General features: G+C 49.1%; 1 protein-coding gene across 1 annotated transcript in view; it reads right to left on the bottom strand.

The window, feature by feature from the left end:
- Positions 1-26,538, bottom strand: part of COL22A1 (collagen type XXII alpha 1 chain) — a 219,267-nt gene that overhangs the window by 104,177 nt on the left and 88,552 nt on the right. The window contains exons 14-23 of the mRNA XM_043880230.1: positions 26,146-26,199; positions 24,922-24,975; positions 24,259-24,303; positions 20,051-20,104; positions 19,388-19,432; positions 17,742-17,786; positions 17,453-17,482; positions 17,124-17,177; positions 9,727-9,780; positions 399-452 (exon numbers count right to left, since the gene is read on the bottom strand). Of these exons, the coding sequence (XP_043736165.1) occupies positions 399-452; positions 9,727-9,780; positions 17,124-17,177; positions 17,453-17,482; positions 17,742-17,786; positions 19,388-19,432; positions 20,051-20,104; positions 24,259-24,303; positions 24,922-24,975; positions 26,146-26,199 (489 nt within the window). The remainder of the gene's footprint in view (positions 1-398; positions 453-9,726; positions 9,781-17,123; positions 17,178-17,452; positions 17,483-17,741; positions 17,787-19,387; positions 19,433-20,050; positions 20,105-24,258; positions 24,304-24,921; positions 24,976-26,145; positions 26,200-26,538) is intronic.

The following is a 26,538-nucleotide window of genomic DNA, read 5'->3' as shown; positions in this document are numbered from 1 at the left end:
AAATGGGGAGGGTGACCTTGAGCCTGCCCACCTGCCGGGGTGGCTGGAGGGGTCCATGGGGGGCCACAGGGGCGGCACACATGAGACCACGGGGGAGTGGGGAGTTGGACCAGCCTGGGGCCAGAGGACACTGACCAGGGAGGAGTCTGAACACTGAGGGGGAGGAGGGAGGAGGAGGAGGTCTGCCCTCCTCCAGGCCTACCCCCACCAGGAGACTGAATAGCCATTCTCCCAGCACCTGAGGGGCTAGGCAGGGAGGGCGTTGTTTTTAATGCTCTGATGAGTATTGCTCAGACTCATGCAAGAGTCTGGTTACAACCTAAGAACTGCTACCCTGTCATTTCCTTAATCAGAGAAAGCAGTGTGGCTAAAGAAGAGGATTGGAAGACAGTAGTTACCTGCTGCCCCAGCAAGCCAGGGACTCCAGGAGGACCCGCCTCACCTTTCTTTCCCTGAAGACAAAGAGAAGAAGCCAGGATTAACAGGCAGCCCACACCCAGAGCCCGTCTAATGACACGTCTGGAGGAAACCCCTGACAACAGACTGTCCCCCTCGAGACACCCTGCAAGGAGGCAGAGTTGGGTCGGGGGGGAGTCTGGGGCCAGGAAGCCTCCCCTTTGGATGTCAGCGCTGCAACGTGGATGACTTTGGCAACACATGGCCCCACACTTTAAAAAGTACCGCAAGGTTTACCTGAGAAAAATGCCCTTGTCCTGCCCCGTGCCACTCATTCCCTTTCCTAGACAGTAACTAATCCTACCAGCTGTTGGTTGATCTTTCCAGAGGCATTTTGTTTAAGCAAGCTTTGCACAAGCGCGCACACACACACACACACACACATGCAAATGAGCCCACACATGCACACACATTCTCTCCCTCTATCCCTTTTTTCTTTAGAAACTACGGCATAACATTCAATCTGCTGATAAACTGCTTTATTTCACTTAAGGATTTAACCCGGATGCCTCCTGGGTCAGCACATGGGGAGCAGCTCCATTCTTTCTCACAGCTACAGACCTTTCAGCAGGAGGATTAAAAGGTGATGCATCTCAACTCTGGGCAGACACGTCACGTGGACCATTTCTGCGCTTCTGCCATTAGGATCCGTGCTACTCTGCATGACCCAGGCCAGTCATCCCGTGGGGGTGTGATCATTAAGCCTCGGAGTCTACCCGTCTGGACAGGGGTGAGGTGTGTGCTGGTGAGTCCTCATGACACACAGCATGTACCCTACCATACGTGTACGTGGACGATGGAAGGCCCGCCTGTCTGCTTTCTTCCTTACAGTCATCCTCACAAGGTCAGAGCAGTGCAACGAGAAACAAAAGGAAGGCGTGACTCTGAATCAGAACCGCATTCCTCAAGCACCTGCTCTGGGTACCTGCGCTGTGTCAAACCCTCTTGGGGGGTTTCCTGTATCTTCCCTGTGTCTCCGCTCTGCAGGAAGCCCCTCGCTCCGGGATGCAGGCGCTCTCAGTCCCCCTGGGAGGCATGGACACTGAGGCTCAGAGTCAGGTCTCACCGGTGACCCAGCCAGAACCTGATGAGGTTAAGATCCAGCCCCAGGGCTGTGTGTGCGGGGCCTGTACACGTGACTCTTACTTCCCAGGGCTCTGACGATGAGATCATTGCGACGAAGCGTCTCTAACAGTCTGTTGGATCCCAGAAGCTGGATGACATCAGCATCTCCTCTCTTCCTTAAACTGCGCCCCCCTCTCTGCACCTGCACACTCGGGTTTGTCCCCATGCACTGCCAACCCCCAGAGGGAAGGTGTCTTTACGACCGCGGACTGTGCCAGCCCAGCCCTCTGACCTGCCCTTTCAGTCTGGCGTCCGGTGGCCCTGCTCCTAGCCCTAAACCACAGCTCACGTGCGCTGCTTAGCTTGGCCCCAAAGATCCCAAGGACTTGGCCTGCCAAGCCACCTCTGTCTGTAGGACCCACACTCCATCTCAACGTGTCAAAGTCCTACACCACTCCAGTATCTCCTCTTTCATGAAGTCCCAGCAATAATGAGAAATATTGGCAAAATACGGCAAAAACATATTTGAGACAGATTCCCAGGTGTCATTCAAGAACTCAGGAGTTAGAATCGCCAGGGGTGGGGCATGGAGCTCTAAGTAAGTGACTATGAGGATTTGGTCACTCCCTGTGATCAAAAAGGGCTTTGATCTTTTCTTTTCCCAAGCCCCTTCCTCTGCAATATTGTAAGAAAGAGTTCTAAACCTAACGTAGATGAGGACAGGCAAGCCATTTAACTTGCTGAGTCTTAGTTTCTTCATGTGGAAAATTATAATCATCGTAATTATGTGAAAAGACAATAGTAGAAGAAATAATTCAATATTTGAGAAAATGATTTAAAAAGCATAAAAGAGCATCATGCAAATGTAATAGATAGTTATGAGGATGAGAAGGAAGATGATGGTGACTGAAGAAGAAATGCTAATAGCAGAATTCTGGCCCTTTTGAGTCCTTAAGTGTGTGAGAGACCACATGTCAAGCAGATCTGGCTTCAAAACCACTACCTCTGAAGAACGCTGCAAAGATTAAATAAGATAATGTCCACAAAGTGCGTAGCACAGGATCTGACATTAAGAAGTACCTAGTGGTGATGGTGGAGGTGGTGGTGGAGACGGTGGTCATGATGGCGGCAGTGACTGTGATGGTGGTGAGTATGTTGGTGATGGTGGTGATGGCAGAGGTGATGCGGTGGTCGTGGCGGAGGTGATGGTGGGGGTGATGGTGGTGGTGATGGTGGGGGTGATGGTGGGGGTGATGGTGGTGATGGCAGAGGTGATGCGGTGGTCATGGCGGAGGTGATGGTGGGGGTGATGGTGGGGGTGATGGTGATGGTGGGGGTGATGGTGGTGATGGTGGGGATGATGGTGGTGATGATGGTGGTGATGATGGTGGGGGTGATGGTGGTGATGGCAGAGGTGATGCGGTGGTGATGGCGGAGGTGATGGTGGGGGTGATGGTGGGAATGATGGTGGTGTTGATGGTGGGGGTGATGGTGGTGATGGCAGAGGTGATGCGGTGGTCATGGCGGAGGTGATGGTGGGGGTGATGGTGGTGGTGGTGAATATGGTAGTGATGGTGGTGATGGTGGGGGTGATGGTGGTGATCATGGTGATAACGCTGATGGTGGTGGTGCTGGAAATGGTGGTGGCAATGATGATACTGTTATTGGCACTGATGGTACTGGTGGTGGTGGTGATACTGTTATTGGTGTTAATGGTAATGGTGGTGGTGGTGATGATACTGTTATTAGTGTTGATGGTACTGGTGGTGGTGGTGATGATACTGTTATTGGCGCTGATGGTAATGGTGGTGGTGGTGATGATACTGTTATTAGTGTTGATGGTACTGGTGGTGGTGGTGATGATACTGTTATTGGTGCTGATGGTAAAGTCACTGGTGGAGGCAGCAGCACTAGTGGTGCTGGATGTAGCAGCAGCTATGTGTCCTCTGCGTTCTGGACCTATACTTGGGTGTGGCGATTTCAGAAGTGCTGGCCAGTGCAAGCTATGCATCAATAAAGAACCATTCATTCACAATAGGCCTGTTCCCTGTCATTTTTTCTTCTCTTTTAAAATTGCCACCTGACACATTGTTTGGATAAATGTCCGTGGTTTATCAAGGAGGGCAGAGTTCTCAAGCTATTCTGGATGTCTGGATGCTGAGCAAGACCACTATTTCCAAGGCCACCTGTCTGTCTGTAGAAGAGAGAAGTCGATACATTGAAAACAGCATCTCCTTCCCAGGCAGGATGAGTTAACACGGCCACGTGTGGGACCATTATCAGATAGAAAGATTGCTTGTGCCAGTGATTCTAATCTGAGCCGTGTGGTCCTTCTGCTCTGTTCCTGCTCTCCATGCCTCCAAATGTCAAACACGATTATTTTCTAAGGGTGAGAGCTGAGTCCAGGTGCTCAGGGAAAACCTAGAGTGTCCTGAAATAAACCCGGCTCCGTGCCATGACAGGAATCAAACAGTAGCCTGTGATCCAAACAGTGCTGTTACCATCTGGTAACAGGTCAGGGAAAGGCAAGAAAAAAAGGCTTTAAAAATTGAAAAGTAAAACAAACTCAGGTTGCCACCAACAAAAGACTTCTCATGCTTCTCTCTCTTAGATCTACCAGAAATTGGAGCTGATGGGCCTGACTACTTTCAGCTACATGAGACTGTTGGCTCCAAGGGCAGCGGTCAGAGATGCAAGTGACGGGTGCTCAGTGCATCTGCCGGAACAGGTGCTTCCAGCTGCTAAGAGGTCCAGGTGCTATCAGTTACTAAGAGTTCTGTGACCCCATGGCCTGCAGCCTGCTAGGCTTCTCCATCCATGGAATTCTCCAGGCAAGAATACTGCAGTGGGTTGCCATTCCCTTCTCTAGGGGATCTTTCCCACCCAGAGATCGAACCTGGGTCTCCTGCATTGCAGGCAGATTCTTTACCATCTGAGCCACCAAGGAAGTCCACTAAGAGGTCGTACATCTCCCCAAAGCTTCCACTGAAAAGCCTGTTAATGTCCAGCTTAGAATTCTGGTGTGTCTGTGGACACACACACATACACACCCCATCCTAAAGCAAAGGCAGGAACGGTTGGATCCAGGATGCCCTGAATTCTAGTCCCTGCCTCCTCGTTTGTAATCTGTGTGCTGCTGCATAATCTGACCTACACCTTCAAGTCCTGGTTTCCTCATTTGCAGAATGGGATTGAAGCTGCCAGACCTCATAGCATCCTTGTGAGAATTAAGTGCAAATCATGTGTTCAAAAAACAACAAATGAACACACAGCTAAATGCCTGCTATGCAATGACTCAACCAATGTTACCTCCTTCCTATCTTATACTAGAGTTATACACATGTATGGATAGATTCTGTTTTTAAAATTGTTTTTAAAGCAACTGACACAATCGGGCCCACCATAAGACACTTGGGGATCACTCCATCTCTAGTAAGAAAAATAGCATAACACTTGATAGTATCACTCCTTCAGGTCTCACCTCTTGGTAAGAGAGGAAAGAAGCCAGAAAACATTGATAAAATGATCAAAGGAACCAAAGAGACTGTCCCCAGCTTGTGGGAGGAGCCCTGAGTGACCCTGAGCAAGGAGGTCATTTAATATTTCTGGACATTAAATTTCTCACTATCAATCTCAGAGACTCTCTCCACCATGATGAGTCTCCAATTTAGACATTTCAAATTTGACATTGTTTAAATGCCTGGCAACATGGAATTCTCTTAAGTAAATCGTCCCACCCTCACCACCTTGTTTTTATCCAAAGGGGAAAGAAGATACCTAGGCTATTTCAGATGGGGCTAGGACCACAGAGCAAGATACAAGCCAAGTAAAAGGTACAGAAGGAACCAAGTTTTCTTCTTTAAAACTGGACATTCTAGACACACTGATGACTAACAGGCATGGAAAGGCGCTCAACATCCCCAACCATCAGGGAGACGTAAATCAAGACCACAATTTAGATGTAATGTCACACGTGTTAGAATGGCTATTACCAAAAAGATAAAGAATAAAAGTGCTGGTGAGGGTGTGGAGAAAAGGGAAGTCCACTGCTGGTGGGAGTGAAGATTGGTGCAGCCTCTGTGGAAAACAATATGGAGGCTGCTAAAAAAAAAGAAGAAGAAGAAGAAGATCCAGCAACCTCAATTCTGAGTATTTATCCAAAGGGATGAAAAAATAACTTGAAAAGACATATGCACCCTCATGTTCAATGCAGCATTATTTACAGTGGACAAGACATGGAAGGTCCCTACGTGCCCGAGGATGTAACAATGGATAAAGAATAGTATCATAGTATTACATATGCAATAGAATAGTATCATAAAAAGATGGAAACCATGCTATTTGCAACAACACGGATGAATCTTGAGGGCACTATGCCAAGTGAAATACATCAGACAGAAAAAGACAAGTACCTTATGATCTCACCTTTAATATGGAATCTAAAACAAAATTGAACTCACAGGTACAGAGAACAGATTGGTGGTTGTCAGAGGAGAGGGGGTAGGTGGTGGGTGAAATGGGTAAAGGTGGTAAAAGGGGTAAAAAAAAAAAAAAAAAAGACCTGGAATTCTCTGTGGAAGGTCACCCAGGTGACCAGATGGCTAGTCCTGGGTCCTGTCCTGCCCACACCACCTAGGTGTGTCCGCTGCCTGACTGCAGCACTCATGCCTGATCCATGAGCCTTTCACTCTTGCAACCCTGATTGTATCTGATGCTCACTAATGACATTATGCTGCTGTTGAGTTGCTACGTCGTGTCCTACTCTTCGTGACCCCATGAACTGCAACCTGTCAGGATCCCCTGTCCTCCACTATCTCCAGGAGTTTGCTCAGATTCATGCCCATTGCATCGGTGATGCCATCCAACCACCTGATCCTCTGCCACCCCCTTCTCCTGCCCTCACTCTTTCCCAGAATCAGAGTCTTTTCAAACGAGGTGGCTCTTCATATCAGGTGGCCAAAGTGTTGAAGCTTCAACTTCGGTATCAGTCCTTTCAACAAATATTCAGGATTGATTTCCTTTAGGACTGACTGGATGGATCTCCTTGCAGTCCACGGGACTCTCAAGAGTCTTCTCCAACACCACAGCTCAAAAGCATCAATTTTTGAGCACTCAGCTTTCTTTATAGTCCAACTCTCACATCCATACATGACTACTGAAAAAATCTTAGCTTTGACTAAATGGACCTTTGTTGGCAAGGTGATGTCTCTGCTTTTTAATATGTGGTCTAGGTTTGTCATAGTTTTCTTTCCAAGGAGCAAGCATCTATAAATTTCATCTTACAATGATATTATACATTTAGGCATATTTTATGCACTTATATTTATAAATGTGAGGCACTCCTCTAAGTGCTACAAATACAAAAATAATGTTCTCACAGACTTACATTTTAGTGAAGAAAAACAAAACTAAATGGATTCTCAAATAAGAAAAATACAAGTTCTCTACAGCAAATTAAAATAGGCTGGTGTGAGAGTGACAGGATGTCTATTTGGGGATGGATGATTAGGGCACAAGAGAATATTCTTGGGAAAAACTTAGCCTCATGGAAGCTCCTGTGTGTCCAACTGCCTCAGTGGCCTGGAGCCAGGCTGCCTCCACTCTGGAACGTTCTGGGCTCAGATGGTCTGCAGCACTGCCAGCTCCAGCTAAGAGCGCTCCCCTGACCACCCTCTCCCCAGTTCCTCGTTCGGATGAGCACAAGGAAATCAGAACCGCAGACAGGCTTGAGCACCTCCTCTTTCTTTTTCTGACAGCATAGTATTCTTTATTAAAATATCAAGGTCTGCTAACTTAAAAAACATGACATTTAAAAGAGCATATCTGTCCAGATTCACAAAAAAGAGAAAAGCCCTAAGTACACTTGATCTTTGCATTCATCACTGTTTTTAACAGTCTGCTCTAATTGCCAACCTTTATTTCTTTGTCTTTTAAATGGAAGATAATTGCCTTAAAACGTTGCGGTGGTCTCTGCTGTGCATTAATGCGGATCAGTCATGACTCTCTGTATAATTTATATATATATAAATAAAGTTTATATTTATAAATATAAATTTATTTTTATAAATTTATAAAATTATATAAAAATACATTTTTGAGCCTCCTTCCCCTCTCATTCCACCCTTTAGGTCGTCACGAGCACCAGGCTGGGCTCCCGGTGTTATCAGGGGGCTGTGCTAACAGCTTCCTGCTAATCTTCTCCTTTACACATGACCGTGTACACACGTGCATGCTACTTTCCCCATGTGTCCTAGGACTGATGAACCTACCCACAGAGAAGAAATGCAGACCCAGACCTGGAGAACGGACGTGTGGACATGGCTAGAGAAGGAGAGGGTGTGACAGAGAACCTCCTCTATCTCCGTCTAATGCAGGAACCCAGCCACGCAGTGAGTGCCCAACACCCGCTCCTCCGCCGGCAGAGGGCAGCGGGATGAGACAGGTATGGAGACGCGGATGGGGAAGGGGGTGCCCGGCTCCGACCTCCCCTCCCTTTCACGTCCTCATTGTGGAAAAACAGCAGCTTTTTCCAAAATGAATGTGTTCGCCTCGCCGGGGATTACGCTGTCTGCCTGTCACTAATCTCTAAAGTAAAGGGCCTGGATCCCTTTCCCCAACCCATGTTTTAGTCTCAGGGTCTCAGTTCCCAGGTCCCTGTGGCTCATCTCTGTCTCGTCTCTTCCCCCATCGCAGCCTGAGCACTGACCCTAGGAGCTCTTTAGAGCGACGCTTCAGTGGACGCTGACGAGGCAGGTCACCCGCGGCAAGGGGAGGGATAAGGCTGTGAGCGAGTCGTCACCCTGTCTCAGGGCCCCCTGACTCAGCCAGAGGCGACGGAACAGGAAGCCGCCTCCCAGCCACACCGACATCGGCCGCCGTCTCTATTGCGTGTCCACAGGAAAGGCCGCCAACGAGCAGTGCCCACGGGATGGAGCACCTCAAGTCAGCAACATTGCATGGCCAGGGTCCCCAAGGACATGCGTGGTCATCACCCCCTGTTCCCCCGCGGATGCAGGGAGAGACAGGCGCCCTCCTTTGGGCCCCTGGCACATGCTCTATTAACACTCTCGCCACCCTGCCCTGTGACTCCAATTACAAAAAGAAAGCAACAATGCCTAGAGATGATCGTGCTGAGTGAAGGAAGTCAGAGAAGGACAAGCCCCACTTCATATCATTTAGACGTGGAATCTAAAACATGACACAAATAAACCAGCTACAAAACAGACTCACGGACATTTAGAACAGACTTGTGGTTTCCAAGGGGTGGGGGAAGGGGCAGAGTAAACGTCTGGGATTAGCAGATGCAAACTGCTAATAAACACACAGGACGGATAAATAACAAGGCCCGGCGGTATAGCACCGGGACCTATACCCAACGGCCTGGGATAAGCCACAATGGAAAAGAATGTTAAAAAAGAGCGCATATATGTGCATGTTTGAGTCACTCTGCTGTATAACAGAAAGTAACACAACACTGCAGATCAACTAGACTTGAATAATTGTTTTAAAAAAAACTGTGACGCTCCAAGACTAGAGCCAGAGGTCAGGAAATGCGAGCTGAGTGTTCATGCTGCGAGGGCCCAGGGCTGAGGGCCAGCCCAAGTCTCCAGTGGTGGGGGGCACCAAGGTGGGCAGCCAGCTCAGGTGTGCTACAACACTTTCTATCTACATACAGGAGTCAAACCTGTAAGCTGTGTACAATCCAGACAAAAAGAAAAGGGGGGCTATATTAAGTTAAGTGAAATACCATAAGAAGTTATGAGATTCAAAAATCATACGGATTCTTCACTCAAGAGTAGCTAAGAGCCTATGGGCAGACCTCTATTATCTCGTGGCTACTTTTTCTTATTCTCTCCTCAAGGCTTAGCTCAAGCATCACCTCTTTCAGGAGGCCCTGGCTGGCCCCCAGCTTGGGTCAGTACTCTCAGGACTGAGTGTCCCCTGATCACACAGAGATGTGAGTTTCTATATACACGACTCATGGAAAACCACAGACACGTCTGCAGGAGATGAGCCAGGACCCAGCTCGAGGCTGAGCACACAGCCCATCCTCAGCCACTATCGATGAACTCAGCTAACCCTTCAATCTGCTTCCAGTATTCATCTCAAGCTCAGGAGACTGGAACTACCTCCTCTGTGTGAGCAGCTAAAATAGGGGGCTCGTGTGGTTGACCTGGGGCACCAGGAAAGAAACAGTTTACTTACTCGGAGGCCTTGCAAACCGGGAGGTCCATCCTTGCCTTCTGGACCCATCAGACCCTTTAGGAGAAAGAGAAAGGGGAAAAAAACAACGGAGATGGATCATGGTAAACACACAGTAAACATCACAGGATATACTTTGTCTGGACACTCTCATTGGATAGGAAAATACCACCCCATTCAAATGGGGAACCTAGGAGGTCAGGAGGGGGAAAAAAATCTTATTCCCTTAAATCTCTAACACTTAAACACATGCACCTATGTGATGTAATTAAGAGTGACTGACAACCAAGTCGTAGGCACCATCGTTCACGCTATAAAGACGAGTACAGTAAGGACCAAACGCCCGGCCTCGGTGCTCCGCGTCAAGCACACACAAGACAGCGTCCGGAACCCAAGTGTTTTTACTCTTAGCCTGGTGCCTTTCTCACTGTATCTTGCTGGCTGGGCAAGGACGGGCTTGGGCTATCTGACCCTCCATCCACAGTGATATCCAAAATGACTGTCTGGATAAATAAATGAAATTGTCTAAGGACGATCAATTTCCACTGAGCGAGGAAAACTGGCACAGGAAGGGGTCATGCTGAACTAAAGTCCTGCCCTCTAACCCCTCACTATGGATCTCCCGCCTGATCTCAGACGTGTACACTGGGCATCCTTGAACCTCAGTCAGCTCATCTCCAACGTGAGGATAATATACCTTCTACTGAGTGGCCGTGAGGACAATGTGAGGAATGGGTACAAAGGCCCTGACACATACCTGGATCTCCTGACCGCACCCTGGTTTATACTCACACGCATAATGACATCGCCTAGAACACGGCATGAAATGTGGATCGGAAAATGAAACCTTCAGCTCTGAGACCCTATCACCAACTTTATCAGTGAATTTGGGCCAACAACTCCTTCTCTGCACTTCAGTTTCCTCGTTTTTCAATAATAACGTTGTTGTTGTTGTTCACTCAATCGTGTCCAGCTCTTTGTAGCCTCATGGACTGTAGCCTGCGAGCTCCCCGTCCATGGGATTTCCCAGGCAAGAATGCTGGAGTGGGCTGCCATTTCTGTCTCCAGGGGATCTTCCTGACCCGGGGATTGAACCTATGTCTCCTATGTCTCCTGCATTGGCAAGCAGGGGATTATTTACCCCCTGAACCTGGGAAGCAAGTCTGTGACTGTCATAGAGACAGCTATTATTGCCACATTTTGCGTAACTATTAAGTGATAGAACTGTATTGAGGTTTAAGGTCTTTTCTCTTAATAACACCATTAAAACGAACATATGACTGTACCAACTATAGTAATTAAAGGTTTAAATATCCCTTTCTCACAAGGATTATTCCAGTGAGATCAGGGCACACTTCAAGGGAAGCCCCTGCAGAGGTGAGTTTTCATGAAGCATCAAGAAATGTCTCGCATTTGATCTGCCCAGCTGGTCCTTCTTTATTATATTCAATCAAACATTGATACAACTACCAGAACCTGTTTCATCTTGGGGAAAGGATGAAAGATGCACTCCTCCTCAGTGACTCCCAGCATCTGGATGCGGAATGCTGCATGCTGTTTCCACTTAGAGAATGGGATGTACTTTCCGCTCTCTGGGATTGCTTGTCACAAACTCAAAGTTTTCCCTTCTCAACAGAAGCTGCTGAAGCCAAGCTTTTGCTCTCATTCAATCTAATGAATACTTAGGGAGCCACTGCTCTGCAGAAGGCCCTGGGCCAGGTGCTGCTGGGGATTCAGAAAAGCCAGAAATAACAACTGATCTCTGTATTGGGCTTAATAAGGCTTCCTAGAGCAGTGCTTCCTACAATCACCCATTTAACTCTCACAGCACATTAATGTAGGAGGTGACATCAATGATGATGATTTCCAAGTCAGGAAAATATTAGAGGATAAGACGGTAGAGTGATGTCATCAAGACCCAAAGCTACTCAGTGGATGAACTGGGACATGAAACCAAGGCTCTGGGGCTCCTAACCCCAAGTGTCTTCCATGGCCATAGTGCTCCTTATGAGCTCAAATTGGAATCAGGTCTCACTTTGACATCCCTCTTAAATACTTGCTGTGGGTCACTCCTCCAGAAACATGCATTAATTCCCACCATGTGATAAACTGGATTTGAGAGATGGGAGAGATACTGGCCCTGGCCTTAAGAACCTCACACTCTAGGCCTTTCATCACTGTTCCTCATTTTTCACAAGGTCTTTAGGTAGGCTATTGGCTGTTTGAACTCCTTCCAAGGGAACTTCATCACTAACACCATGCACTGTACTCAATCCCATTCTGTCAAGAGCATCTAGCCCCGAAACCCTCTTCAGGACCCCGGACAGCTCCACTGAACTGCAGGGTTGCAGTAGTCCAGTATTTGCAAGAACCATGGGTTCAGGACCCTCTCCTTATTCTAGAAAATGGCCTGCAGGAATGACACAAAATACTTGAATCCTCATTACAAGTGTCAACTCACAATTATTTCTTCTTCACACTCTTTTCACTAAACTATGAAATCAGTCCATGTGCTTTCATCCCTGCATCTCTAGCCTCAAATATTTCACTTGATATAAAGCACATGACCAAAATGTTTGAGGTTTCTTCCTTCCCTCCCTCATTTATCAAATTTTACATACAACGGAAAACTGCCATTAGTACATCCCAGACCCCCGAATGAGAGATCAAGAAGGCTGCCTTGGGAATAAGCAGGCCTGGGCATTGCTACCTTCTCAATCCTTAGTGGGAACCGGGAGGAAAGTCACTCTGCTCTGTGCAACTTGGAGGAGGTATTGCTGCACTGTGCACTCAGGGCTGAAAAGAGCGTGGGCTAGACTGTCAGATGGATCTGGGATCAAACCTCAGTCTTGCTTTTAAGGTATGTGACTTTGTGCAAGCTACTTACTTATCAGTTCAGTTCAGTCGCTCAGTCATGTCCGACTCTTTGCGACCCAATGAATCACAGCACACCTGGCCTCCCTGTCCATCACCAACTCCCAGAGTTTACCCAAATTCACGTCCATCGAGTCGGTGATGCCATCCAGCCATCTCATCCTCTGTCGTCCCCTTCTCCTCCTGCCCCCAATCCCTCACAGCATTAGGGTCTTTTCCAATGAGTCAACTCTTCACATGACGTGGCCAAAGTATTGGAATTTCAGCTTCAGTCCTTCCAATGAACACCCAGGACTGATCTCCTTTAGAATGGACTGGCTGGATCTCCTTGCAGTCCAAGGGACTCTCAAGAGTCTTCTCCAACACCACAGTTCAAAAGCATCAATTCTTTGGTGCTCAGCTTTCTTCACAGTCCAACTCTCACTTCCATACATGACCACTGGAAAAACCATAGCCTTGACAAGACGGACCTTTGTTGGCAAAGTAATGTCTCTGCTTTTTAATATGCTATCTAGGTTGGTCATAACTTTCCTTCCAAGGAGTAAGCGTCTTTTAATTTCATGGCTGCAATCACCATCTGCAGTGATTTTGGAGCCCAAAAAACTAAAGTCTGACACTGTTTCCACTGTCTCCCCATCTATTTCCCATGAGGTGATGGGACCAGATGCCATGATCTTAGTTTTCTGAATGTTAAGCTTTAAGCCAACTTTTTCACTCTCCTCTTTCACTTTCATCAAGAGGCTTTTTAGTTCCTCTTCACTCTCTGCCATAAGGGTGGTGTCATCTGCATATCTGAGGTTATTTATATTTCTCCCAGCAATCTTGATTCCAGCTTGTGCTTCTTCCAGACCAGCGTTTCTCATGATGTACTCTGCATATAAGTTAAATAAGCAGGGTGACAATATACAGCCTTGATGTACTCCTTTTACTATTTGGAACCAGTCTGTTGTTCCATGTCCAGTTCTAACTGTTGCTTCCTGACCTGCATACAGGTTTCTCAAGAGGCAGGTCAGGTGGTCTGGTATTCCTATCTCCTTCAGAATTTTCCACAGTTTATTGTGATCCACACAGTTGAAGGCTTTGGCATAGTCAATAAAGCAGAAATAGATGTTTTTCTGGAACTCTCTTGCTTTTGCGATGATCCAGCAGATGTTGGCAATTTGATCTCTGGTTCCTCTACCTTTTCTAAAACCAGCTTGAACATTTGGAAGTTCACGGTTCACGTATTGCTGAAGCCTGGTTTGGAGAATTTTAAGCATTACTTTACTAGCGTGTGAGATGAGTGCAATTGTGTGGTAGTTTGAGCATTGCCTTTCTTTGGGATTGGAATGAAAACTGACCTTTTCCAGTCCTGTGGCCACTGCTGAGTTTTCCAAATTTGCTGGCATATTGAGTGCAGCACTTTCACCGCATCATCTTTCCGGATTTGAAATAGCTCAACTGGAATTCCATCACCTCCAATAGCTTTGTTCATAGTGATGCTTTCCAAGGCCCACTTGACTTCACATTCCAAGATGTCTGGCTCTAGGTGAGTGATCACACTATTGTGATTATCTGGGTCATGAAGATCTTTTTTGTACAGTTCTTCTATGTATTCTTGCCACCTCTTCTTAATATCTTCTGCTTCTGTTAGGTCCATACCATTTCTGTCCCTTATCGAGCCCACCTTTGTATGAAATGTTCCCTTTGTATCTCTAATTTTCTTGAAGAGATCTCTAGTCTTTCCCATTCTGTTGTTTTCCTCTATTTCTTTGCATTGACCACTGAGGAAGGCTTTCTTATCTCTCCTTGCTATTCTTTGGAACTCTGCATTCAGATGGGAATATCTTTCCTTTACTCCTTTGCTTTTCACTGCTATTTGTAAGGCCTCCTCAGACAGCCATTTTGCTTTTTTGCATTCTTTTCCATGCGGATGGTCTTAATCCTGCCTCCTGTACAATGTCATGAACCTCTGTCCATAATTCATCAGGCACTTTGTCTATCAGATCTAGTCCCTTAAATCTATTTCTCACTTCCACTGTATAATCATAAGGGATTTGATTTAGGTCATACCTGAATGGTCTAGTGGTTTTCCCTACTTTCTTCAGTTTAAGTCTGAATTTGGCACTAAGGAGTTCATGATCTGAGCCACAGTCAGCTCCCAGTCTTGTTTTTGCTGACTGTATAGAGCTTTTTCATCTTTGTCTGCAAAGAATATAATCAATCTGATTTCTGTGTTGACCATCTGGTGATGTCCATGTGTAGAGTCTTCTCTTGTGTTGTTGGAAGAGGGTGTTTGCTATGACCAGTGCGTTCTCTTGGCAAAACTCTATTAGCCTTTGCCCTGCTTCATTCCATACTCCAAAGCCTAATTTGCCTGTTACTCCAGGTGTTTCCTGACTTCCTACTTTTGCATTCCAGTCCCCTATAATGAAAAGGACATCATTTTTGGGTGTTAGTTCTAAAAGGTCTTGTAGGTCTTCATAGAACTGTTCAACTTCAGCTTCTTCAGCATTACTGGTTAGGGCATAGGCTTGGATTACTGTGATATTGAATGGTTTGCCTTGGAAATGAACAGAGATCATTCTGTCATTTTTGAGATTGCATCGAAGTACTGCATTTCGGACTCTTTTGTTGACCATGATGGCTTCTCCATTTCTTCTAAGGGATTCCTGCCCACAGCAGTAGGTATAATGGTCATCTGAGTTATATTCACCCATTCCAGTCCATCTTAGTTCGCATATTCCTAGAATTTTGACATTCACTCTTGCCATCTCCTGTTTGACCACTTCCAATTTGCCTTGATCATGGACCTAACATTTCAGGTTCCTATGCAATATTGCTCTTTACAGCATCAGACCTTGCTTCTATCACCAGTCACATCCACAACTGGGTATTGTTTTTGCTTTGGCTCCATCCCTTCATTCTTTCTGGAGCTATTTCTCCACTGATCTCCAGTAGCATATTGGACACCTACCAACCTGGGGAGTTCCTCTTTCAGTATCCTATCATTTTGCCTTTTCATACTTTTCGTGGGGTTCTCAAGGCAGGAATACTGAAGTGGTTTCCCATTCCCTTCTCCAGTGGACCGCATTCTGTCAGACCTCTCCACCATGACCCGTCCATTTTGGGTGGCCCCACACGGCATGGCTTAGTTTCACTGATTTAAAAAACAACTTCACCCTTCCAAACTTACTATGCATATGTTTGCATACAAGATGTACTACAACACAGATGATCAATACTTGCCAATTACTGATCTGAACACACTATATTACCCATGTTATCTACTTAAAATCTCTCAACATACTGACAATGGTGGAGAGATTTGGAAATCATGTCTCAGAAGGGCTTAAGCAAGGTATCTAAGGTTATAGAGACAGAAGAGAAGTTATTCTCTTCTGAATTCAGAATCAAAAAATTCTGAATTTTTTGATGTGAAATTTTTCTAATTATACTGGAATTAAACATCTTCTCAATTCTAAAGGAAATCAACCCTGAATGTTCACTGGAAGGACTGATGCTGAAGCTCCAATACTTTGGCCACCTGGTGAGAAGAGCCAATTCATTGGAAAAGATCCTGATGCTGGGAAAGATTGAGGGCAGGAGTGGGAGGAGGTGATAGAGAATGAGATGGTTGGATGGCATCATCAAATCAAAGGACATGAGTATGAACAAAGTCTGGGAAGATGGTGAAAGAAAGGGAAGCCTGGTGTGCTGCAGTCCATGGGGTCGCCAAGAGTCAGACATGACTGAGTGACTGAATAACAGCAAAAGACATCTTCTAAGTTTCTTCTAGTTTTAACACATTTATCCTAATGAGGAATGGGCTTTACTGTAAATCTGACTATAAATCTGAATTATAAATCTGATTTACTTTAAATATGATCTATGGGCATTTCAAAATAAGATTTATTTACTTCAATGAAATAGTTACTTGAAAGAAGCAGAAGTATGTTACCAAAAGGGACCTGATTCAACCACCAACATGTGGAATTGACCGATTCATATTCATTATCCTTAGTATCTGAACTCACATCAAAAATGATCACAGAGTCCCTTTGAATGGCCTCTTCCCAAATGGTTATTCTTAACATTAAATTCTTAACAGAGGAAAAAACCAAAGGCTGAAGTGTTCCAAGTCACTTCAGAGTCAGTATTAATTAGAACCAAGCAAAGAGCAAATGTGCATTGGAAATGATTCAACTGGCGTTGAAGTGCCCAATGTTTTATTCTATTTTATCTAAAAGGAAACTAAAACACCAGACTGAGCACCAGTCTGGGCCTGGGGACTCTGGAGGCAGGCTGCCTGAGCTTTGACCCCAGGTCCAAAGTTGCTAATGCCTGACTCGTGCCCACTGATTGCAGTCTTCAAGGCCCAGCGTCTCCTGTGCTAGATGCTGAGAACAACCCCTGTCACTCAAGGTGATGGGATGAGCCTCTGAAATAATGCTGCACTCAGCAACGAGAATGGCCACGATTTTGCAGACTTAGAGGTGTTCAGAGCGGATCCCAGGCTGCGGCGGCGGGGCGGGGGGGAGACTTACCGGAGCGCCTGGTGGCCCAGGTGGGCCCTGGTGACCCCGTGGTCCGGGGGCTCCCTGGTAACACAAGCCAAACACGAATTAGCCATGAGGCCCCCTCCTCATGTTCCAGGCCTCCAACCAGGACCCTCTGCCGACTGTCTTCTTCCCAAGTTCCCGGCAGGGACGCAGAGACACTGGTGGGAACCAGCATTCCTGGTGGATAGTCAATCCGGCCCGTCTCTGAGGGGCTCCGTCTGAGCTCAGCAAGCAGTCTAGCCCCCACGCTGGCAGCCTTTCTATCTCTACCACCACCTGGGGCCCCACGGCAAGAGAACGCACAGCCCGCTTACCTGCTCGCCCTTCAGGCCCTCTCTCTGCACCTGGGGGACAAACCAGACGTCAGAAAGCTGGTGGCCTCTTCTCAATAGGCACCCCCACTCCACTCCACGGGGAGCATCTGTACAGCCATTTCTGACTTTTATCTGATTTTATCCCTTTTTCAGTGTGCAAGAGCCTCAGAGCCAGCTCATGTCATCAGAAGAGTTCCACCTCGTTCTCAGAGGCAACAACTCTCCCAACTACACAATCCGATCAGGGTCCGAGTCCGGGATTTTAACCTCTAGGGGCTGCACCACTTACCACAGAGCCTGGAACCCCAGGGGGGCCTGCAGGACCCGCGGCACCCTGCGGAGAAATGACAGACATTTCATTATAGGGGACTGTTGTGATTTTGAGCTATGGCCCCAGTGACTGTTTCAAATTGCAAAGCAGCCAAGATCTGTCCCAGTAACATTCCTTCAACATGAGTTGAGAGTCACTGTATCATCACCCAAGAACCTCTGGTTTCTAGACTCTTTCAATAAATGCTCCAAATCACACCATGGCCCTTGGACCTTGTCTTCCCACTTCTGCTGCATTCATCATAAGCAATGAAAACTCAGCTATCTCCCAATCAGGAGGGGCCAAACACCTCTATAAATGGGGGGGGGGTGTTGGAATTTATAATTCACACACACACACACACATGCAGTAGTGGGAAAGAGCTGTCACCTAGATCCAAACTTTAAGAACCATCCCCTCTTAGTGACTTGAAATAAACCACTTATTTTAGGATTTAGCATCCTCAGTGTCAAGAAAACTGCAAGAATACATTAAAATCCTGACACCAGGATAACAGAACAATATAAATCTCAACTCTAAAAATATTTAGACAGAGAGAATAATTAGGCAAGAACTGAAGTTCAAGTGAGCAAGTCTGGAAGAGATCAACCTTCTCCAGCCATCACTGCTAAAGAGAGGCTTTCTCAGCCCACAGGTGTCTTATTTATTTATAACTATACCCTGTTTCTGGAAGGAGTCAGAGCAGCCTTTTTCTTTTCCTTTATTTTCAGCTTGTGCTGGGAGGGCATCTGAGTCGGGCAGCGACCTTGACCTGCACTCTGCAGGGAGGCGCTGAGCGCATGCAAGCATCTCTGGTCCAGCCGTCCTCACTTTAGCTGGGTTCCCCCCACTGCCCCACCTCTCTCCTGGCTGTTCTCAGACCCAAAGTCTGATGTCCTTCTTAAGGGCCTAAGCATCTGAAAGAAACTTTCTCTTGTACTAAATGCAGGGCTAGGTCTCATCACCCCTCCTGCTATAAATCCAGAGCACAGCATGCCTTCTCCATTTCCTTTGTGACCCTGAAGGCCTTTCAAGGTTATCATCTTCATACATTTTCATAGCACTTCACAATTTTACATGCAGTTCTTTGCATTACAGAAGTCCTAAGCAGCAAATTCACTGAGTTAATAAGCCTTGTTGTGAAAATGTTCTAACATAGATGACCAGCAGGATGAGATGCAACCTCTATTTTATATATGAAATTCCCAGCACATTTTCAGAATTATAATTCTGGCTTAAAAAAAATGTAAATGCTGCAAAGGAGAGAAGGAGAAAGAGGAAAAGGAGTTTGTAAGATTTTTTTGGATTTGTTCCTCCTCTGCCTTAGCCCGAAAAGCCATTTAAGAAGCACAATATTTTAATATGTCCAGATGTTATATAATGGGTTATTTTCATTTGTTTTTTAGATGGATTTTTATTCCCCCAAATAGAAAATAATGTTTAAATACAATAACCAGAAGTTTCTTGTAGGCTGAGTTCTAATGCACGATTCACCACCTCTGTCTGCACTTTGTTCCCAGAACTCCAGCACGGACACCCCCCAAAACACAGGCCTCGATTTGTTCCAGGGAGCAGCTCCACATCTGCTCATCAGGGGCCATCTCCCACCCCAGCACCTGGCTTACCTTCTGTCCCTGGGGCCCTGGCTCGCCGGGAGGACCGGGTCTTCCCTAGAGAGAGAAGAACACGTGGTCAAGTCAGGGGAGTGAGTGGAGAAGGCAGGGCTGAGGGTAACACGCCTCCAGATCTGGTCCTGGCCTTTCCCCCAGAAGGTTCCCTTGACAAGTTTTCCCAGACTGCACTTGTTGCTATAAAGTTAACCCAGGCCCACATCTCCATGTGGTCCCCTTTGGACTCACGGATGCATCTCACAGAACAGCCGTATCAGGACATTAAGAGTTCCGTTAATTTGCACAGCTTCATATTATTGCCTCTGTCTATTTAATACAGACCCTAATTTACTCAACTTGTTTCTTATTTATGAGCATCTGGGCTATCTGTAATCTTTTAGTCTTGGGGACAGGACTGCAATTCATGCATCACTTTGAACATACGCACATTACCTGCGGTCTTTCCATTAATGACCAGCTGCCGTGAAACTAAGGTTAGACCAGTTTTAAAGCGGTGTGTTCTCTGGGATCCCTCCACTCTGGCGTGGAGGAGTCCGTGAGCGGCAAGCTGGGGGCTGGTCATTAAGCCTCCCGGAGCCCCCCGGCCGAGCAGCACACAGACTGAAGCCCGCGGGCCCTACGAGCCGACCCAGGCCCCACCCTGTCCTGCCCACCTACCTGCTCACCAGTCTCCCCCGGCTTCCCGGGGAACCCGTCCAGGCCTCGCTCCCCCTGGCAAATGAAGGAAGTGAGATGAACAACAGAGGGACAAGCCCAGGGTCAGTGTCACAGGAACGAGGACCAGCAAAGGCACTCCGTGGTCAGCTGGGCCCTGCTCTCCACCAGGCACCCGGGGAGAGCCCCCCAAACACACACACTCACACACACACACACACACCAGGAGAGAGCCCCCCAAACACACACACAACAGAGAGACACAACAGACATACACACAGCAGGAGAGAGCCCCCCAAACACACACATAACAGAGAGACACAACAGACACACACACACCAGAAGAGAGCCCCCCAAACACACACACACACACACACCAGGAGAGAGCCCCCCAAACACACACACGCATGCACACACACACACACACCAGGAGAGAGCTCCCCAGACACACACACACCAGAAGAGAGCCCCCCAAACACACACACGCACACACACATACACACACACACACCAGGAGAGAGCTCCCCAAACACACACACAACAGAGAGACACAACAGACACACACACCCCAGGAGAGAGCCCCCCAAACACACACACTCACAACAGACACACACACTCACAACAGACACACACACACAGAAACACACGCTCACACAGACACACACACACCAGGAGAGAGCCCCCCAAACACACACACAACAGAGAGACACAACAGACACACACACACCAGGAGAGAGCCCCCCAAACACACACACACATGCACACACACACACACCAGGAGAGAGCCTCCCAGAAACACACACACCAGAAGAGAGCCCCCCAAACACACACACGCACACACACATACACACACACACCCCAGGAGAGAGCCCCCCAAACACACTCACAACAGACACACACACACAGACACACACACTCACACAGACACACACACACCAGGAGAGAGCCCCCCAAACACACACATAACAGAGAGACACAACAGACACACACACCCCAGAAGAGAGCCCCCCAAACACACACACGCACACACACATATACACACACACACCAGGAGAGAGCCCCCCAAACACACACACAACAGAGAGACACAACAGACACACACACCAGAAGATAGCCCCCCAAACACACACACGCACACACACATACACACACGCACACATACACACCAGGAGAGAGACAGATACACACGCACAGAGCAGCCTAGCCTATAAGTGTACTGGGGGTCAGGGAGCACAAGACAAAGGTCAGAGAGGCCAGAAGCTGCAGTGAGGTTCCCGAGTTGCTGCCAGTGGGGCTGAGGTGAGACTCGGGCTGCTGAACCCAAAGCTGGTGCTCCAAGGCCCGGGTTTCCATCCCCAGACAGGGCCGGACCCCAGGGCGTCCCCCTGGGACTGCAGGAGCTCACCACCACATCCCCCCCCCAAAGCCGTCCAGGGGCACACCCTTCCGGGCAGAGCAGGGGCGGCTGTGTCCAGCTCCTGGCCCCCAGGGAGCGGGCACCCCTCCTTGTGACTGAGTAGACCCACTGTATACTCTGCCGACTGTCCCGAGCCCAGCGGCCTATGGACAACCCATTCGGGCCTCACTGCCCCTCAGTCACTAGGAGGTCCTTCTGCCAATGGAGCCTGCACGCCTTGCGCCTGGCAAGCAATTTCTGGAAGATGCTGAAAGCAAGGCTGGCCCGCCCGCCCCACGCCCGCAGAGAAGGTCCTGAAAGGCGCTGGCAGAGCTGGGCTCGGTGGTGGGCGGGCGGGCACTGGCTCTCTCTGGCTGCACTCCATGTCTGGGAGGCCAGGCAGTGGGATGAGCCTGTCTCGAGGGGAGACAGAAACTTCCTTTTTGCTGATTTAAGAAATTTAAGAGGTTCGCAAGAAAATAAACTGTTCTAAATACTCATCAGATATAAGAACTGGAAAGGAGCCCAAGAGATCATGCAGCCCAAGCGTCTGGTTTGACAGATGGGAAGACAGAGGTGCAGAGAAGGAACCAGCTCCCCCCAGAGTCGCCGAGAACATTGTCAAGGGAGCGGGGGATCAGACTCAAAGCAGAGCTCTGCGCGCTCAGGTTATGCCTCCCTGCCAATCCTCTACGCCTTGCTGTTTCTACTCTGCCTCTCCCCTCCTCCGTCTCCCACCCTCCACACACACGGCCTCTGTTGCCAGCGCTGCTCTAAGCATTTTACAAGCATTAAGTCATTTAACCCTCATAGCAGCCTTACATAACAGCTACTCTCTACATTGAGGAGACATGAGACTCAGAGGTGAAATCAACTCTCCAAAGGTCACACCGCTTGCAGGCCCCAGAGCCGTGCCTGAAACCCAGGCAAGCTGGCTCTGGAATCACCATGCAGGGCTTCCTCTGGGCCACGCTATAGACGGAGGCTGGCGGCTGACGGCTGGACTTCCTCTCCGGGGCCTGCCCTGCAGGTGACCCCCTGCTCCCCCAGCTTCCCTGCCAGGTGGCGGCTGCAGGGCGCTGGGCTGTGGCTCAGCCCGCCTGCCACGTCTGTTCTCCAAACCCTGCCTGCTCCCAGGGGGGAGCCTTCCCATCGGACCCTTGTCCCCCCATGCACTAGGGCTGCCCATCAAGCCTGTGCCTGGACCCTCACTCACCCACAGGGTCACTTTCCCGTCCCCATCTTGTACAGGGGGAGCAGAGGGCCACAGAGAGGTGCTCCACCCAAAACCACACATGGAGCCACGAGAACTCTCTTCAGAGAACCGAGAGACACCAGTCCCAACCACCACGGGGCAAGGGATTCCACTGCTGGAGCTACAGTGATGAGACTTTGATATCTGACCAAACAGAAACCACGCTTTGGGGCCTGAGGTGAGGGGCGTCACCCTGGCTCTTGCCCTCCTCCTTCCAAGGAGCCTTTTGGGGACCCACAGGGCCACAGCTTCCTAAGTCACACGACACGTTCATTTCCTTTGACCACAGTCTCCCTTCTAAGGGAGCGGCCCGAGGAAACCATCCTAAGTTGGGAAAAATAAATAAATAAAGGCATTGGTGTGAAAATGTTCACCAAAGCAGTATTTTTTAATCATGACAGACTGGAAACAATCCTCACTGATCAATAATAGGGGAATGAGCACATAAATCATGGTCTATTCACACATGGGGACGCTGTGCAGCCATTTAAGATAAATCATAGAGGTCTACAGCGGCACAGGGCAGGGGAGATGCTACCCAGAGGAAGAAGAAACACGACAGGATGCAAAGCAGAACACGTCATGTGTGACGGTGTAGAAAGACGTCGGAAAAGAAAATGAAAGATGTCGGAGACACAGGAGTGAGTCTTGCAAGAAATCAAGAAATGAGCCATAGTGGTCACTGCAGCTGCAGTGGGATGGTGCAATTACAGGCTGTTTTTTGGGGGGTTTTTTGTCCTGTTTCCAAACGTGTGTGTGTGTGTGTGTGTGAAGTTGCTTGAAATAAAATTAAATTTCTTAATAATTTAGACATTTTCTATAAATGACAGAAACATGTACTCCAGGAAGACGGAACAGGGCAGGTGCTGAAAAGGGGGCTGGAACCCGGCTAAGTGCAAGACCCAATTTCCAGCTCTTGATCTGAAGGAGCCCAGTGAGTGGATGGGCCTGAGATTCCTGAGAATTCGGTGACCGCTGCTGTCCCAGGAGGTGGTGGGGGTGTGCCACCCTTCTCACACCCCCAGAGCCCCGAGCACTCCACCCACGGAAGGATCTGGTCTGCGGATGACTTGTGACCCGGTGGCGTCAATATAAAGGCACAGCCAGCCTCGGCGTGGAGAGTCTCAGCTGAGGTCAGGTCACAGCGCTCGGTCCACGAGGCTGAGCATGAGTCACCAAGGCCACAGGTGTCCCCACGCCCCCTCCCTCCATTAAGAGTCAGCGTCCCTGAGGTGTGGAGAGCTCAGGCCAGTTGCTAAGGAAGATGTGAGTACCCAGCAGCAACTGGAACTTTTTGAATCCCAACCCAGGGACCAGAAACCCCAAACTCTCTCTGCAAGGGGATCTCAACCCCTGCAGGTACCGGGCCCATGCCCTTTCGGGCCCAGAGTTTACATTTGGGGTCAGAAGCTAATGCCTCCTCTGCACCAGCCCTCAGTCACCAGAGGTCACACACACACACAATGATCACACACACACACACGTTCACACACGCACACACGCTCACACACGTGCTGTCCACAGAAAGCTGCACGACTAACTGAAGCAGGCTGTAAATACCTTTTCTCCCCGGGCTCCCTTTTCCCCTCGTTCTCCATGGAGACCCTGGAGAGGAAGGGAGGATGAGTAACATGCAGACAGCCCCGTCCAGCTTCTCTGCGCTGAGCCTGAGGCCCCGGGACAGCCTGCTCGCCTGGGATGGTGGTGAAGGTCTATCTCCTGTGTGTCTCACTGCCCCCAGCAGCCTGCTCCTCCCTCGGGCCCGGGTGGTGAGCTGGGCCCCTGCCTGGATGAGAGCCCCTGCGGCTGGTCCCCCCGTCCCTGGACTATCCAGGTGCTCCCAGCTAAGACCTGAGCTCACCTGGCCGAGCGCAGCAAGGTGGCCCCAGACTCAGTCCCCACTGCCATCCGATCATGGACCGAGGAACTGAACCTGAGACTCGGGGCCCCTTGAAGCCACATTCCTCCACCTCCCCTGGGAGAGGGCCGCTGTCCTGCCCTGCATCCACCCACCATCCTTAGGAGAAGCACCCAGAACCTGTGCAAAGGCCTCTCTCCCCTCTGCAAGCAGACGTGATGGAGACGTGTGTGGGCCTCTCTGACCACACGCTCCAATCTATGCACAGATGTGGGGTGGGGAGCTGTTACAGGGCCCCGGGCCCAGGTCCCAGTCCCTCCCCAAGGACAGCAACAGAGCCCCTTCCAGCAGCAGCCTCTACTTACCGGAGCTCCGATGGGGCCGGGAGGTCCCGGAAGTCCAGGAGGTCCCTGGGATCCCTGCAGAAGAGAGTTCCCAGAGCAGAGGATTGGGGATGGAGAGAAAATGGCAGGGGCAGAGGGAAGACGCAGTCAATAACCGTGTTAGGGGCTAAGACAGCTGCTCCTCACCCACCACCATGTACCGCCTACACAACGTCCCCCAGAGGGACCCCCCACCTCTGCTGCTCCCATCCACGCAGAGCTCATGTCACCCCCTGCCTGGGGGAGCCAGGATTCACATGCAGCTCGACTTCCATATCAGCCTCTAAGCTCTCATGAGGCTGGCGCCGCAATCTGGTGTGGCCGCGCCCCGTGGCCATGCCGGGACCTGGGCTGGACACGTGTAGAGCTCCTGGTCACAGGCCGGCTTCCTGCGACTCATCACACACACCTCACGTGGAGCCAGCACAGCCTGGACACGTCCCAACAAAGCCCCCCTGGGGTCCCGAGCCCAGAAGCCCCTGCTGCCTGGACCAGGAACTGCTGCCACTTTAAGGCTGCTAAACTGGCCATACTTGTTAAAACCCATTAATGTTAAAAAGTGCTTTTCCTCAGCCAAAGATACCCCAATTTCTGTCACCTAGTCTACTGAAACAAAAAATACAGTGGTGCGTGCATTTACTTATTTTTGTGGAAAACAAATTAAATTAGAAATAACCTGGAGGGCCACAAATAGAGGAAAAGTTATGTAAATCATGATGCATCCATATCATGGAACAGCAAGCACTGATTAAGAGAACCGGAGGTATCGATCTGTATTGGTGAGGAAAGACACGTCTCTTGTTAGAAAAGCTAAATGGCAGAGTATGGCAGGATTCACTTTCTGTGAGAATTTAGGAAACATCAGGGGTGTGTACACACACACACACAAGCAGGTGTGTGGCTGCATGAGAAGCATTTGCAGGGCATCAAGTGGGCCCATAAAAGTTGGTTTTGCATTGAGATCTGTGCACTAGAAACATCAGAAAGTGAAAGTCACTCCGTCTGCTCTTTGTGACCCCGTGGACTGTAAGGTTCATGGAATTCTCCAGGCGAGAACACTGGAGTGAGTAGCCTTTCCCTTCTCCAGGGGATCTTCCCAACCCGGGGATCGAACACAAGTCTCCCACATTGCAGGTGGGTTCTTTACCAGCTAAGCCACAGGGGAAACCCAGAAACATCAGAGGAAGAGCTCAGAGCAACACTCACCCGCAGGCCCACCTCCCCGGGCAGCCCCGGCTCGCCCGGTTCTCCTGGCTCCCCCTGTGGCACAGAGAACAGTGTGAGGTCACAACCCGGGGGACTCAGGCCCAGGCCCCGGGGCGTCCTTCCCAGAACTAGATCTCAGCACGGAAATGGTGTCCTAACAGCCGGCGAGCTGAGACCTGAGCTCCCCCCAGAGGCGCCTCAGACAAGCAAAGGAGCTGATCGCTGCAGGCCTTCATCACCAGAACCCCCAACAGGCTCCGGCTCTGCTGGTCCACAGAACCGGGCTGGACGGAAGAGCGGAGAAAGCACTGTGGCTGGCGTTGACGCTAAGGAGCCACTGAGGACCCAAACCGAGTTCTAGGTGGCGAAGAGGACCTCTTCATCCCGGGTCAG

The sequence above is a fragment of the Cervus elaphus genome, chromosome 21, assembly GCF_910594005.1.
Source record: "Cervus elaphus chromosome 21, mCerEla1.1, whole genome shotgun sequence".
Lineage (NCBI taxonomy): Eukaryota > Metazoa > Chordata > Mammalia > Artiodactyla > Cervidae > Cervus > Cervus elaphus.
This window is presented reverse-complemented; position numbering and strand designations above follow the sequence as displayed.